The following is a 16,228-nucleotide window of genomic DNA, read 5'->3' as shown; positions in this document are numbered from 1 at the left end:
CAACACAGCCCGGCATGTTCAGAAATGTGTGTGCAGGATCTGTATTTACCTGCCAATGGGAACTGTGCGTTCCTGAGTACCTTCTGCTCCAGCAGCCGTATCTCTGGGGCAAGGACCAGGCCCAGGTTTTGTTGCACTTGGTCCTTCAGCTGGAATTTGGCTTTGTGCTTTGTCTGGCAGCAAAAACAAGGCAAGGTTGACATGTCAGTGATGAAGGCACTCTCGAAACCAGAGCAAGTCTTTGGAGACCATCTCCACTCTGCCTTAATGTCCAAAAGGCCTTATCTGGTTTGAAACAAGTGCAATCACTGGAGCTAAGAGTAGAATTTGGCAGTTTTGAGAAGACGACATGCAGTAAAAGGACTGAACATCTGACAGACTGAATGGTGAAACACCAGTGGCTGGGCAAAACCAACTTGTTGTTGAGGACACACTAAGAGGCACAAATAGGAAAGGCAGCCAGTGGGGACACAATAAGAATCATGTTGACTGAAAGGGAAATGTTAAAAAAGCAGCAACTTCCAGAACAGCTCTAAGAGCATGAAAAACATGGTTATTCACAGCATGCCTGGTAGGATCAGAGAGCACAAGTGGACAGGAAACGTGCTTGTGCTTTCCTATAGCCTGTGCTATGGAAATATTTGCCTCTTTCTGAAAGAAAGTGTGTGATAAAGGACAGTTGTCAAGTCTCCGATTTATTAAAAAAATTTCCCGTGACAATAACACCTTCAAGTGAAAAGATTGAAAAACTGCTCCATTTAGTTATAAATTAATAATTTGTCCTATTCCAGGATTCCATGAAATCTCTCTCTTCCTGTTCAATTTTATACAAAAACGTTCCATCTTTTAAACAGCATCTGGACTCTATAGAATGAAGGCTACTTGACAATGTTCTTTTTAGGTCACATTGTTTAAAGCCAGTTATTCTGACTTGACATGAACAGTTGCTATTCAGACAAGTTGTTCTTTTTAAAAGAAACACAGACATGAAACCCAGACTCTCCTGGCAAGGCATAATCACACACATCATGCATTTTAATCACAGGGCAACTGCTGAATAATCTATTAAATCTTCAGTGCTAGTGAAATGCAAGTGAAGTTGTTATGCCCAAGATTTTAGAAAATCCATGGCAGCTGATAAGGGGGTGTTAAGCAAATTTCTAGCTTGCTAATGGCTAATAAGTAAGTAAATAAATAAATAATAAAGAAAAAGAGAAAGAAAACCCCAACCATCCTTCTCTTATCTCAGCAAATACCAAACCAAATAACTTCAGAAAATGTAATAGAAAAAAAAAATCTTAAAACATTTCAACAAGTCCAGGTTAAAAGTTCCAGAATTGGAAATATCCTCTATCCCACTGCAGACAGGTGTCAGACTAAAAACTGCTCAGATATGAAGCAAAGCTTCTGCCCAGCCTAACCCCAGCCCACAGCCCCAGGTTGTTGTGGTGTCTGAAGGTTCTCAACCTGCAGCTTCAGAATACAAAGAAACAAACAAAAAAAAAAACACAAAAAAATACTGGCGAGTTTAGCATTTTTGTTTCTCTTGATTTTCCTTCCACAAGGCATTTTCCAGCTTAATTCCAGACCTACCATGCCCTGCAGTAATTTGGGTTTGGGTACTGGCTTCATGTACTATCAGAGGAGGACCAGTTCCCGTTTCTTGGCAGGCAGAAGGCACGGACTCGAGAAGACCAAGACCACCAGCTCCACCTCTTGCTCCTGCCGGGAGAGTCACAAGCAGCGATGCTGAATCCACAAGTTTCCTCAGAGCTGTCTTGATCTCCTTATCGGCGCGTTCAAGCGAGGCCTGGACAGAAGTTTCCGTCTCTGACTGTAGGGAAGTCTCTCCTACAGACAAGAAGAACAACTTTTCTCTCTCCAAAGCAAAAGGAACGGATCACTATCATCTCATCCATCTCACCCCGAGGAAACATTTGCAGTTTTGCCCTTCTCCCCACCCCTAGAGCCAAAAAACCCAGCAACTAGGCTAGCTAGGACTTGCAACAAGGAGCTCAGCACCATACTGTGGACAACGTTGGCCTCCCACCAGATGACCTGCTGAACATGGGTGGTAACAAGGAGCCAAGGAGGCCAGCTCCACACTCAACTCTACGTGGGCTGCTCCGACAAAAATACCCCTTTCAAGACCAGGGGGTTAAACCCAGCTGTGCCCTATTGTGCTGATATGGAACCTTATGTGCAAGGATAACGTTACTCCAGTAGAGAAGGGGAAGGAGGAGTGAGCAGGTACCAGAGTAACCAGCTGAAATGTGAGTATTGTACAAGACTGTGCCATTGCAAGGCCCTGTAGAGGCCATGTCAGCTGGTGGGTATCAGAAAGAAACTCAAGAAACTCAAAGCCTTGAGGGCAGAGAGAAGACCAAAGCTTTTGACACAAATAAATGACTGCTCAACCTGCAGCACATCCACTCCATGAACAAATACCATGGTTTCATTCCCAACCAGCACTGTCAGAAGAAGATGGATAGGATTGGGACAGAATAGGGTTATACAGATTGAGAGCGACCTCAAGAGATAATCTAGTCCAATCTCTCCTGCCCAAGACTTTTCCACTAATCTTGATAAGCTGCAACAAAGGAAGAGACAGTATCTAGCAATATCCTCAAATACACATTAAAACAGATGAAATCCGTGCCAGATTAAGATTTCTCATCATGTCCCTGAGGTGGCTTGCAAAGAAAGAGGGATAATTCAAACCATATTTTGCGTTATGACAAAACCGGTTAAAAAGCTTTATTTTAAAATACCCTGTTTTGGTGCCGAAGCTTTTAGTATTTAAAAAATATTTTCCATAGAAATAAGAAAGAAAAATCTTCCTGCAGTTCGTAGAAAAAGCATTCTGGTTGCTTTTTTTGCAAGTTCCACAATCCCAGCTCTACAGTCAACATGCAAGGAGAGCTCCTGAGACTATGTCAACAGAAAATATAAGGACACTTGCATACAAACAAGGAAATGTGATTCCCACCTTGCAGATGTCCACCAAAACGCCCATAAAGTGAGTTTCTAGTTGTTAGGAGAAATGATAATGAGTGGCAAATGACCACGATGACGACACTGCCAAGTCCAAACCTATACAGAACTATCTCAGAAAACAAATACTTCTCCTTGCTTTTTTTAAATTTTCCTAGAGTTTGTCCATCCTTATCCTATGAGAAGCTCAGATGTTTTTCCTGAAGTTGGGATTTTTTAATAAACATAAAAAGTCAGATGTTCTACTTTGGGAGGTTTGTCAGAACAAAATCTCAAATGGAGAAACAAAAGAAATTCTGCTGCAGAAACAGGCTCAATTCTCACAGCCTTCACTTGATTTTAGGTTTGGCCCTGACTTGTGTGATGCTATTTACACAGAGGAAACTCCTATTTTGATTCTGCTCCTTTCCCCTCCTTGGGAAAAGGAATTCTCATTACGGACCTCAGCAGGTGAAAGTTAAAGTCTGCCTTTGCATCAGGCAGGCACATCTCATTGGATTTTTGTTTTTATTATCTTCCTCATGAGCAAGATTTCAATTCTGGGCCTGCTGATGCAAAAAGAGAGAAAAAAAAAAAAAAAAAAAAAGGTATTGGTGTTTTGGTCACTTCATGTCCCACCAACCCATCACTGTTCATCAGCACAGATCTGGATGGAAGATGCTTAAATATTTTTCTGCATAAACCTTGTGATTCCTTGATGCTCCTACTGTGGTTGCTGCGAGCTGCTGCTGTCCTATGAGCTGGACAGCTGCTAATAGCTGAACCATCAGGAAATAAAGGAAGCACTCAATATCTCAGGGAGAAAATATATTTCAATTTGATTAGGATTAATTTAATTATGGCCATTAAATGTCCATGTCAATTAAATGTTTTTGCAACTGGATATACTTCCTCTTTGTTCCCTGGGCAAATAGGTATAACACCATCAGAATGGGGCAAAAATGTTTTATATGAAATATATGTGAGCCAGTGGGATGTTGCTGACAGTTGTTAACCACTGTAGTGACTGTGGGGCAAGCACAATTCGGTCAAAGTCAACATTGCATCAGACACGTGCACCTCCAGGTCGAACCAGTGGTGCTTTAAGCTCAAGTTAAGAGAACCGATGAGGCAGAGGTTATCCAACATTTATGACCCATGAGCTACCGCACGATCCAGAGCTTCCCCATGCTGCTAATCCAACCCCTTTCCTCTTAGTGATGGTACCAAGAATCATGCTATCAAAATGAGGAGTTTGAATTTAGGTAAGTCAAATTAACGTCACGGTATGGCACACAGGTATTTTCCTGTGCCAAAATGATATATGGAAACATTCTGTCCCTCTGTCTCTCCTAGGCCCCTAGCCAGCAACACAACATGGATGCCTATTTTGAAGTTCCAGTTCAGCCCTGAAGAAGGGTGTAAAGGGATGAGCGCTGCCCAAAGTCATCCAACCTGAAATCTGAGGCTGAACTACCCTGAAAAACAGGCTCTTCTGCTTCAACACCTCCAGAACTGTCCCTAAAAATTGCAGCTAGAGCCCAACTAAATGAACGCTCTCAAGTTCTTACAAACTACCTCCTGCTGAGGTCAATGGCAGAAGTGGACTAGCTGGTACAGCACCGTGAATAAACAAAAACACAGAAATCCAGTAAATTAAGTAATAGATAACGCAAAACATTTATTGGTATCAATTCAGCATCGAACATATCTTGCAATTCACTTTTTTTTTTACCCTGTTGTTTTGTAGCTCATGACAACTGAGGTTTTCTTTTCTTTTCCTGCAGGAATTAGTTTGTTATAATTCCTGCAGGAAAATTAAAACATTCTTTGTATTAAAATTTTTAATACACCTGTACGTTTTCACCTACACAAAATAAATCCCCACACGTCTCATTAGTTATCTACACAGTTTAATCACTTACAAGCCTAAGTATTAATCTCTAGGAAAATATTTTGAAAATAAATATAACAGACTTTTCATAAACCTTTCAGTTTTTGAACAGTCTTACCTAGGATTTTTTTAAAAAAATTCCTTTCAATTAATTCTCTTTTGCTTAGATTTCAAAAGAAAATGTAAACAGGTGTTAATTTCTTTGAACTAATGACCTGAAATATAGTTATTTCTTCTATGACCATCTTAATGACAACTTTCATCTTGTTTAAAAAACAAAAGGAGCATCAACCAGATCAGGAGGAAACCTCCACATTACTTTTTACATCTGGATCTGCCTTACGGATGAATATTTTATTTTTAAAGGCTATTAGAGGATAGATTCTTTTCTCAGCAGCATCTACATAAAAATGAATCAAAACCACTTAGTCCTGTGGAATTAGTCAGGATTGATTCTGGAAAAAACTGAGATCAGAATCATTCCAATAAGAAAGAATTTTTTTATCCATTTTAAAAGGATTTCCATGTTGTATGTCTGCTATTTTCCAATATACAGTGCAATATCTGAAAAACATTAATATATCTACATTGTATTGTTTGATTATAAAATGAACAGTGTAAGTAAAAGTGTTGTTTTTCAAAAACAGAAGAATAACACTACAGAGGCTTGATTTCTTTCACCACTTGTAGTCACTGGAAATGTGTTGTATATCATAAGGATAGTGCACATGTTATTACACATAATATTCTGTCCAGATATTGCAATGAAAAAGGCTGCCAAATTAATGCATTCATTTCAGTCACCACACAATCAAGATACAGACACAGGAGAGAATAATAATAATAATTAAAAAAAGAAAACTATTTTTTTCTACAAGCACCTTTCTTAAATTCAATCCCTCTTAGTGGGAATATCACCTGGAGGACTCTAGAACAAGTTTCATGGTATTAACCAGCTGGAAAACGATGAGACAGACCATTACGCACCAGCATTGCCAAGGCAAAAACTCACTTAGTCCCCATCAGGTCAGTTAGAAATTCAACCATGTCTGAGCATTTGTGGTTTCCCTGTACCATCCAAAAGAAAATATTTGCTGCACACAACTCAGCTGGGAAAAGGTGTTGAACTTCTTGTCTCATACCTCTGACAGATAGACAGGGTCAGTGCTTGGTCCTAGTGAGAGCAAGGACGAACTCCAGCTGACTTCAACTAATACTTGGCTGGGCCAATATTAGGGCCCATGAGCCCGTTACTTTCCAGGACTGAGCGACTTTTGGAAGGTCTATGCAATATCCATTTTTGGTGAAGCCAACAGGAATGGGCCATGCTCAGTACACCTATGTGGTATTCAGTCCTTTGAAGAACCACGTTCTTAACCATATTCCTAGCTTAAACTTCCTTTGCCTATTCCTAGGCAAAGTTCCACGGCAACTCAACCCAATGTGGCATCTACAGCACATCTAAACATACATGGCTACAGTGATATGATGCAGTTGGAACTGACAGTGCTTCAAAGCAGCCCCTTTCATTATAACATTATAATCAGGTATAATTTTCAGCCAGATATTTGTAGTAAAGCTCACTTTCTTTCTTTGCATTTTTTTTTTTTTTTGGTAAATTATCTTTGCGCTCTTGCATTTTGCTGTAGCTCAGTGGCAAATTCCTTTAGCAAATTTAGGAGACATTAACCATCAACATATTAACAGTAACATTTAACCACTGGCATGTACAGGAGATCAAATATTGTAGTTTATCATTCGAACACTTCATCAAGAAGACTGATTTTGTCATTCTTTATATTTAATAGTTTCTGATTATAGATGTAGTAGGCATCTTCTGCTATCTTTTACTGTTTTGGTGCACATTAGGAAAGTCCATATCTTAACAGATATGGTTCATAAATTCACAATGCTTGGATGCAGAATAATGAAACTTATGTCTTTAGACAACTAGGAAGTGGACTTGAAAACAGTAACTTTAAAATGATGGTCTTTTCATAACTTTGGTTGAAGAGAACAGGGAAATCCTAGTCTTCCTCAAATCAATGGGACTTTGACCACTGACTTCAGTCAAGACAGGATTTCAGCCAAAAGTGACCTTTTACATTCCTAGTACATACAGTACTTTCAATATGTTTCATTCTGCAGTAAAAGTCCAGAGCAATTTTAACCAGACTGTGCATGTTCAAAGCTTTAAAAAGTAATTTTTGTAGAGCTAATTGGTGTCGAAAGTACACAGTAGAGTCAAAGCAGTGTGAAGTTGCATGACCTTCTGGCATTTACAGTGGTAGGAGATTGCTTTAGATGAAAACCCTGCACCCATCCTGGCTGCTAAAGGATGTTGAAAAGCTTAGATACTTTCACCTTCTTGCTACACCAAAATTTACAAATTAGCACTTTAAATCATGTTTAAGTTCATGGCAAAAATGTCATTTACATTTTCATCACAGACAGGAGAATCAGGCTTTTCCTAAACCTACCATCACTGTTCCACTATGGAATGATATTTGTTCACCTTGACCAAAGCTTTCAAAATTATCAACTGATCTGACACACATGTTCCCTTTAAGACTGGAAAAGCTCTGCATAGTTAAATACATTTTCTCAAAGGTATTCCCTTGCACATGTTTCCTTGCAATCCTCACCACCAATTCCCTTCACCTAGAATGTTTTTATTCTTTTTCTTTTTTAATATTGTTTTCTTTGGTATTAAAAATTACGCTTGTATCTGCTCAGCTTTGGGAGAGGTCTTCTGTGCTGATATGCAACGTTACAGGCTCGCCAATTGTCCCATAGCTGAGGGTTCTTGTGGAAACTTCAGTTTTAAAACTCGATTGCCCGTTGTCTGCTGAGAGCTGGACTTCGGTGCAGAAGGATGGCTTCACTGTGAAGGAGGGAGCAGCAGATGCTGTTGCCGCATGCACTCCAGGCGCCGCCGCCATGCAGGTATCGCTGACGTGGAAAGAGATGTTTGAGGGTCCTACAGACTGCACGCCGGTTACTCTAGAGGCTGACACAAACACGCCTCCTGGAACGTGCTCCTCAAACTTGCTGAAAAATCTCTGCCTTGGCTTGGAAACCACATGTCTCCCCAGGTTCAGCAGAACTGGCTTTCCAATCGTTGGCTCATTAATCTCTGTCTGGAGCACTGAGATCTCGCAGGGTTTGTCAGCCGTATGGCTCTGATCATCACATCCGTAGGTCTCACCTTCTTCAGGAACATAATCTTCAAGATCCTCCAGAGTTAGTACTTTTCCATTGTGGGTTAGGATTTTGCGGTCCCGAGTGCTAATGTCATCTGTCTGCAGTTCCTCTGGTTCATCGACGATAACAACATTATCCTCTTCTGGAAGAATATCTTGCACTACTTCTGGCATCTCTTCTCCAGCAGGCCAAGATATGTCTAATTCGTCTGCCTCTTCTTTAACCTCCGGGCCTACTGGTGAGAACAGAAGTTCGGGCTTGTCCACAGCACCTGTCTCAAAACTGAAGACCAAGGGCTCACCCCCACATGCAAGCAATGGGGAAGTAACTTCTGAGACATAGCTCGCGCTTGTTTCCTGTGCATAGCCCTTTCCTTCCGTTCCGTAATCAAAAAATGAATTGCTTCCTAGCTGTTCAGATCCACAGGGAGAACTTCTGTCTTCACTGCTGACTGGAGGTCCCTCCTGAGCCGTTGCGTACGCCAGGGGCTGGATGTCAACATCGGAGAGACTGTCTTGGGGTAAGGAAGATTTTGACTGTTCCACTAACTTATTGTTGGAGTTGTTGGTGTTTGGATCATCTTCTGGGGAACGCCTAGGCCTCGAGCTCGGAAAAGTGAACGTTAACACCCCTGAGTCATCTTTCTCCTGTTTTGCTGGGGAAGACCCTCTTTTCCTCATTGGCTTTGGGGATTTTTTCACCTTGAATTCAATTATTTCTTCAACTTCAACCCATTTGGGCTTTGGTTCTTCCACCGTGGTCTCAACGACGATATCTCTAGCTGCTGCTCCTTGCCTGTCCTCTGGTTCAGTTACAAAAAGCATGGGAACAGCAGACTTCAGCGTGGCCTCCTGCTCATGTCTGTGGACTGGCTGCCTGAGCTTTGAAACATAAACTGGTTCTGGAATTGGCTCTGCTCTTGGGGAGCGGGAAGGCGAATAACCTGAAGAAGGACGTGCAGGAGAAACCCTTCCCTTTTGTCTTGGGCTCTTCACCACAGTGGTTATAGTTTCCTCTCTGATGACAGAAATGGTTGAGATGGAGTTGGCAGGAAGACAAGACTTTTCTGGGAGCCACACTCCATGTCAGCACATGCCATGGCCGATCAAGGCACGACAGTGGTGTTAGTTTTGTAAGCACTTCAGCTTTTTTTGTGATGAGAGTGTCATTTTGGAAGGGATACACACACGCGCACGCCCACATGCCCATCTCCAGCTTACTTTCTGAACCAAGCAAAACCTCAAAGCCATTCCCCTCCCCCGGATCCAAGCACCATTAGTCTCCTTGAGTGCATGAACACACCATGAGTGTGTCCAGCTGAGACATATTCTTCTGGATGCTGCTATATATCATTTACTCGTGTTGACCATCTGCTACGCTACTACAGATCAATATAGCAGTCCACCCAAATATATTAAGCACTCAAGGAGTGTTCCTGAGTCTCCTTGGCTAAAGCCCCAGTTTTATCAAATTTAATGAAAAAAGGTCCTGTATTTCTAAAGGGTCAGTAGCTTATGCCTTTTTTATATACCTATCTATAGTTCTATTTTACTGATTAAAGCCAGTATTTTGAGAAGAGGTATTAGCTGTGTTTCTGAGAAGCAGGGGTCTGCATTTTCACACACAGAACAGTTATATTACAAGGGCATTAAGCATTTGTGGAAGCCAGGAAAAGAGTTAGAACGTTTTCCCACAGAAAACATCCATGCCAAATTGTACTTATTCTTACTTGCCATATTACTGTTATTGCAGACACAGCCTGATCCTGCTACCAGCAATTGATACAGGAGTACCAGATTGGTCTGATATGCATGGTAACTATATCTCAGAATAATTCTGTTGGCCTTACTTTAGATTTTGGGGGATATCCAAAGCAGTTAGGATTTCTCAGCATCTTTTCTTCTGCTCCCATCCCTGGAGAAGCTGGGTCTTTAAAGGAGCTGCAGACTTGGGGACAGGACTGCTTAAGCTCAGACTTAACTATTCTTAATTTACGTGTTTAAGACAGATTTTCCTACAGAATTTTCTTCTTTTTTATGGCAAAATTCAAAGGGAAAGATGATATTTGCTTTGGAGGTATACTGAAGCAGATGCTCCACAGCAGAGGTAATCACTTCAGAGCAAATAACAGCTAAAGTATATTTTTTACTTCCTGTTTCTAACGTTAGGCAACAGAGACTGGAATAAAAAAGTAGAGTAACTAAAGGATAAAAAGACAGTGGCCCTGAATCGAGAAGGAGTGTTTATGAATCTTTTCATTCCTTCCTTTCTCTCTTGTTTCCTCATCATCCTCATCCTTTCTTCTGACCACTCTGCCACTGAAAGCCAAGAGCTCTGCCCTCCAGCTACCTTTGCTTTGGCTCCGGAGCAGATCTACAGGGCAGGGTGAAAAGAGGCCTTGTCCTGTTGCCACTGCCTAGCCAGGTTGGAAGGCAAATTCTCTTAGAGATCTTTCTCATTTATCACGCTCATCTTTGGAGCCTAGATCCAACCTGGTATTGTTTTCTCCTATGGAGACCAGATTTCTTCTCTTTATCAAGCCATTCACCCTTGGGGAGGCTGTAAAGTCCAGGACTGGACCAGCTATACTGAAATTATCTTTATTCCACAGCATCCCCTTTCCAGAACTACTACTGCTTCAGCCTTTCCTTCAAGTTTTTCTATTCCTCCACCTTATGCTGGTCTTGTCTGCTCTCTCATACCTCTACAGAGCTCTAAAGCTTGAAGGTTCTTTATAACCTTTATAACTACCATGCTGCTATGTTGAATTACATGAGAGTAAATCACTGCTGAAAAAGATGAAATCGCAGCTGCACTAAAGACTTTGCTTTACATTGTAAGGTTAAAATGCTTTTTTGTGGTGTTTCTTTCTAAGTTCTGGGATTTGCATATCCAAACTTTGGTCAACCCTGTCTCTAAATTAGTGATTTAGAATTTGCTAGTAAAGTTTCAAAGTTGCTTCTCTTGCTCAGTTTGCTTCATTTGAAGGAGAGCTGGAATGTGCCCTTTCACACTCGTTTCTCATCTGTATCCCACCACTGTCTTCCTTCAAGCAAAGGTCCACTCTACTGAGTTCATGACTACACAGTAAACGGAGGTGAATTTCTATTGATTTTTGATCTTGCTCATTAATCTAATAACCCCCTTTGGGACTGCTAGGAGGAGAGATCTGTGCTCTTAAAGACCATTAGCTCAAAATGGGCAAAGAGCATAGTAAGATCTGAAAGGCAGAGCTGTTGCTTAAACGGATCTCAGCTGTCATTTCATACATCCTTCTCACCATTTAACAAAGGTTTTTGTTTTGTTTTAAAAAAAGTTCCACTATTAGAATAATGTCAAAGTCAAGAACTAGTTTTAGCAACAGCTCAACTTTAGGTTTAGTTCTGACTTTCGTGGGAACGTGTTTCTCCAAAATATAATTGCATGAATACCTACAACTATGAGGATGTGATTTGTACAGCTTTTCATGGAGGTGTCCTGAAGGTCTAACACAGAAAGAAAATGTCCCCTTTTTAGCACGTAAGACCAGTCTATTATATACTTATTTATGATACTTAAAAGTACCATAAGATACTTAGAAAGATCTTGTGAGATTCCAATGCTCGTATTCCAATGCTTCTGGTCTACACATGACTGAGAAAATACCCTTCTTGCTCCGATCAAGCTTTTCATATTATAGACACCCAATATTAACCAGGCTGAAAGTATGCAAAAATCACTACCAGGATGATACTTGATATTGGAAATATAGAGTCACCGCAGTAAAAATGTGTAGCATTGTTAAACGTCCTTATGCTTCATCAGAAAAAAAGGTTTTTCTTAACATTTTAAAAGAGGAAGCAGAAGGAAATAATCGTGAGCTATAAGACATTGTTGCAGCTGTGGTTCTTTTGAGTGGGCAGAGCTCAGAAACAGTTACTTTTCAATACTGGAACAGATTTCACCCTTCTTGAGCCCTTATGAGACTCCTGCAGATTTCAGTATAATTTATTCTCATATAGTACCATAAAAAACCCTGGCCCAGGCTGTGTCCAACACCAGTGTTACTATCTTGTGAGAGAGACAGTAAGATTTTTTCAGGTTGTGACTCTGCATAACACAAAACAACATGAGATCTCGTGGGATGGGAATGAACACACTTGCATGGCCAATGAACACAAGCTTGTTATTGGAACATGCATAGGCAGCAAGGCAAAACACTAAAGTTACTCAAAAAAAAAAAAAAAGCACTTACATGATGATGGTTTTCTTGGGCACTTTAGTCTCTTGCTCAGTGACTACAAAGAAAACAGTATGAACAGCATGGGGTTAGATAAGGCAAAAGCTGAAATGATTAAATTAACTTTTGTAGTTAATCAGAATAAACTTGAATGAGAAAAACACCTGTACCATCCCATCCATGCTTTCTGTGGTTACTTCCAGCATTATCTTTAGTGTTTCTGACCAAGAATGAGCATTCACGGTTCTGCCTTAACAATGAACAATTTAGATTTACAATGAGGTTTTATTTTGTGGCTATCCATATGGCAAACACTGTTTATTCTACCATGAGATCCTGTTATTTTTTCTTTGGAGGATCAAAGCTGTTTTGGCTTTTTTTTTTTTTTTTTTCTCCTGTAAAGACGGTGATGGTTTAGGGAATAGTGCTATGGAAAATCCTGGGGAGCTGAAATTCTTTAAGTTGAGAAGGTCTTATTAGAAAAAGAGTTGCCCTAAAACCACTCAGCAGTCAGTTTTCAAGTTTTTGGAGAGTAGATGCAAAAACCCTTGCTGATAACAATGAAAACTGCAATTATCAGCAGCACAGAAAATCAGCATCACAAAATCCCCAGGAAACCATGGAGGGAGCTTGGTAACACACCTACGACTGCTGCACGTGACTTTTGCTAGCGTGTATAATTTTTTCTAAGGCTTGTCCCAAAGTACTGGAAGTTCTTGAGGCATATCAAGAACAAACAAAAAGCAAAGATTTTTCCATGCATTTCTTAGAATGGACATTTCAAAATTAAGAAAGATAATACCCATTAAAAAAAAATTCAGCAGATTCCCAACCTAGCTACTGGCATAAATTTAAGACACCGTTTGAACCAGACTGTTTTGATTACATTCTGAACAGCCGAATCTACTTGCTATCTAGGAAAAAGCAACAGCATAATCTGCTTTTTATTTAATTAAAAGTTAGTAAAGTTCAAAAAAAATTCATCTCAAAATATTTTTCCAGCAATAAGTTTGCAATCTTCAGGACCCCCCTCTATACTAAATAAGTTAAGTTTTAGTTGGCACAATTCAAAGTGAACTGCAGCATAATCAAAGAATAGCAAAAATAAACAACAAATAAGAAATCTGTTTGCTGTTCCTAGTCTTTCTCACTCTGATAGCAACTAAGGCCATCAAAAAAGTAACATTTACCAAAATGGCTATTGCGTTATTTCCATACAATCATAGTTATTGCAGAAGGAACTTGTAATATCTGTATTCTCTGTGATAGAGCTTATGGTAAATACTGATGTTTTCAGTACTGGTCCCAAACTGTAATGTCTGGATATTAAAAATACTTAGATGGATCTTAACTTCCAAGGGCTCCCTGCTACCAATAAGAAAACTGGAAATCTCATCATGACTACAGAGAATTTTGTGAAAATATTCATGTTAATATCTGGCCTAGAGCTTGAAGTACAAATCTGGAACAATCCCAATAGACCCATCCAAGTTACTCCAGAATTACAAAATAAGTCTTGGTTTAAATCAAATAATTTGAGGGATTAGAGTTTATCAACGAAGTAAAGGACAAGATTGTTTTCAAATGTTTCTCATTTAGTTCAAGTACAATATAGCCTTTTTACCTATCTTTACCTCATAATTATAAAGCATTTTAAAACATCACTTTTTAATTATGAAATAGGTATTGTTCTATGATAGAAGATGAGCTGAGAATTCAAATAACTTACTGCACCCATATTAGAAATTTTCAGTAATTTTTTAAGCCTTTAAATCAATATTGTGCAATTTATACACAACTTTTAGAAAAATCTCATTAAATTATACAGTGAGATGAATATATAAGCAGCAACAGAATTGACTCTGTTTTAAATTGGTCATTACTTAATTTGATTATATACATAAACAACACTTTTTAGAGGGTTGTTTCAACACAGCTACATTTAACTGATAATCAAATATGTATTTAATGCAATTCCTCTGTGTCTGCAGGAGGAACTCTCTTGTATGCCTTGCTTTATTAAGGCCCATTCTTGCTGTCTGTCCAAATGACATCAATTGCAGTATTTCCACCTGCAGCCAATGTCACAAGGATTCAGTATGCAAAAGTTAACAGCCCTGGGCATAAGAAAGCTGTAAACAGCATAGAGTGAAGGTGTCTTGAGGATCTGCAGCTTAGTGTGAGACAGGAATTTTATATGTACTATCCAAGGTATGAGAGAGGATCTAAGCAAACCTATATGAAGGACAGAACCACACGAAAGTAGGATGAGAGAATTTGGGTTGCCTTTTTCAAGAGAAAAACACCCTGCTTCAGGTTTTGCACCGGATTTATCATTTCAACTTGTTCAAGAGCATTTTAGGAAAACAGCTTTGCAAAGCAAGAGCTCCTGATAAGCAGATTAAAAGCTGTAAGCATTAGGATCAGCCAGTGCTTCTACAGGACTAGACTCCTCTTTGGTTAATGCATGAAATCATTGACTCACAAGTTATGAGACATTTAGGGCAAGTTGGAAGGAAAGTCAATTCTTGTTGATGTGAATGGATTAAAGGTGCTCTCTGGCACGGCCCTTAATACAAACTCTATATTCTACTTTCTCCCCTAAATCTAGAAAACTATACTAATCAACATCCCTACCAGGGATACTTTAAAAAGGTCAGGGGGACAAACTCATATTCCCTATTCCTTCAGTAACAGCACTGCACTAAGGGATATGGTGCCTCTCTAGCTCTTAAAAAAAATGTTGTCTTTGAAAGCCTCGGAATATTTGGCTGTATCCTGCAATACAAGTATTACCAAGAACTGGAGGTACAATGTAGCTAACTGTTCCAAAGCTCTTCAAGGAGAACTAAGGCAGAACTATGAAGAAATCCTTGTTTCCTTGCCCTAAATGCTATATTCTGGGTACTTATCTTCTCTAAGTTTCTGCTTATCTCCACCTGTGGTGCCCATCCATTCCCTCACCATCAACTGTCTCGTTGCACGGCCAGGATGTGCCAGCTTGGATGGTAACCGAGCGCCTTCCAGAAATGTAGGACTTTCACAAGTTAGTCAACTTGGGGTGCTCAGTCATAACATTAATATGTTAAAAAAGGATGCTGGAGTCACTGCAAGTCAGCTCACATCAGGACAAATCTACTGGATGCAGATGAAGCAGCAAGACGGTTGGCCACAAAGCACATACTCAACTTGAAGTCAAAGAGATGGATATTCTTTCAGTTGCTTTTATTTAAGTGTCTAATGTCCTTTCAATATCCACCCAAAGTGGGTTTTTAAAGCACCTCTCCATTGACTTCAGCGCAGCGACCAGGGGTACCAAAGGCAGACCTCAGCGTTTCAGGCTTGCCACCCGAGTTGCCAGTTGCTCGCAAAAGGGATTCCTTAGTCCAGTGGTTTCCATTCTTTTGGGATTTGGTTCTTCCAATATGTGCCCAAATTCCAATACTGTGGATTAAAACCTAATGACAGGAACTTTGTTTTTTCAGACCCATTGTGATGGGTCACGAAAATCCTGTCACTGCAGGTCAGGGCCTGCAAACCACTGTACTAAAATGGTATCCCCAGTTGTGTCCATAGGTTTTGCTCGGTTTAATGAACAGTACAGAAAGGCAAGAGACAAAAAACTAAAAACTAAAACTAATTGCAACTGAAGGCCCTTGGGGGTTTCAAGAGGCTCTGTCAGTAACCACTTCACAGAAACAACGATAAATCAGGGAAAACTTAGACCCACAAAGGTCTAGCAGGTGGACTAGGAAACCAACACAGTATTCCTATTTGCTAATGGAAGAAAATCACACAGTAGTGATGTTGTCTTCTTGGTGAAACTACAAATAATCCAATTCTTGAAAACAGACAGGATTATAAAGATGGAAAGAGAAAGTCTTCATGAGCTCCTTCAGTCCTCCTTTTCTCAGCCTGGTGAACCTGATTATTCAATA

General features: G+C 40.0%; 1 protein-coding gene across 1 annotated transcript in view; it reads right to left on the bottom strand.

The window, feature by feature from the left end:
• OBSCN (obscurin, cytoskeletal calmodulin and titin-interacting RhoGEF) overlaps positions 1 to 16,228 on the bottom strand; it is a 141,641-nt gene that overhangs the window by 23,248 nt on the left and 102,165 nt on the right. The window contains exons 80-81 of the mRNA XM_088534760.1: positions 1,594 to 1,851; positions 50 to 173 (exon numbers count right to left, since the gene is read on the bottom strand). Coding sequence (XP_088390886.1) covers positions 50 to 173; positions 1,594 to 1,851 — 382 coding nt within the window. The remainder of the gene's footprint in view (positions 1 to 49; positions 174 to 1,593; positions 1,852 to 16,228) is intronic.

Source organism: Tinamus guttatus, unplaced genomic scaffold (genome assembly GCF_059628265.1).
Source record: "Tinamus guttatus ecotype Peru unplaced genomic scaffold, ASM5962826v1 Tinamus_guttatus_pri_ptg000599l, whole genome shotgun sequence".
In the NCBI taxonomy this organism is placed as follows: domain Eukaryota; kingdom Metazoa; phylum Chordata; class Aves; order Tinamiformes; family Tinamidae; genus Tinamus; species Tinamus guttatus.
The sequence above is the reverse complement of the archived record's forward strand: the minus strand, read 5'-3'. Positions and strand labels throughout refer to the sequence as shown.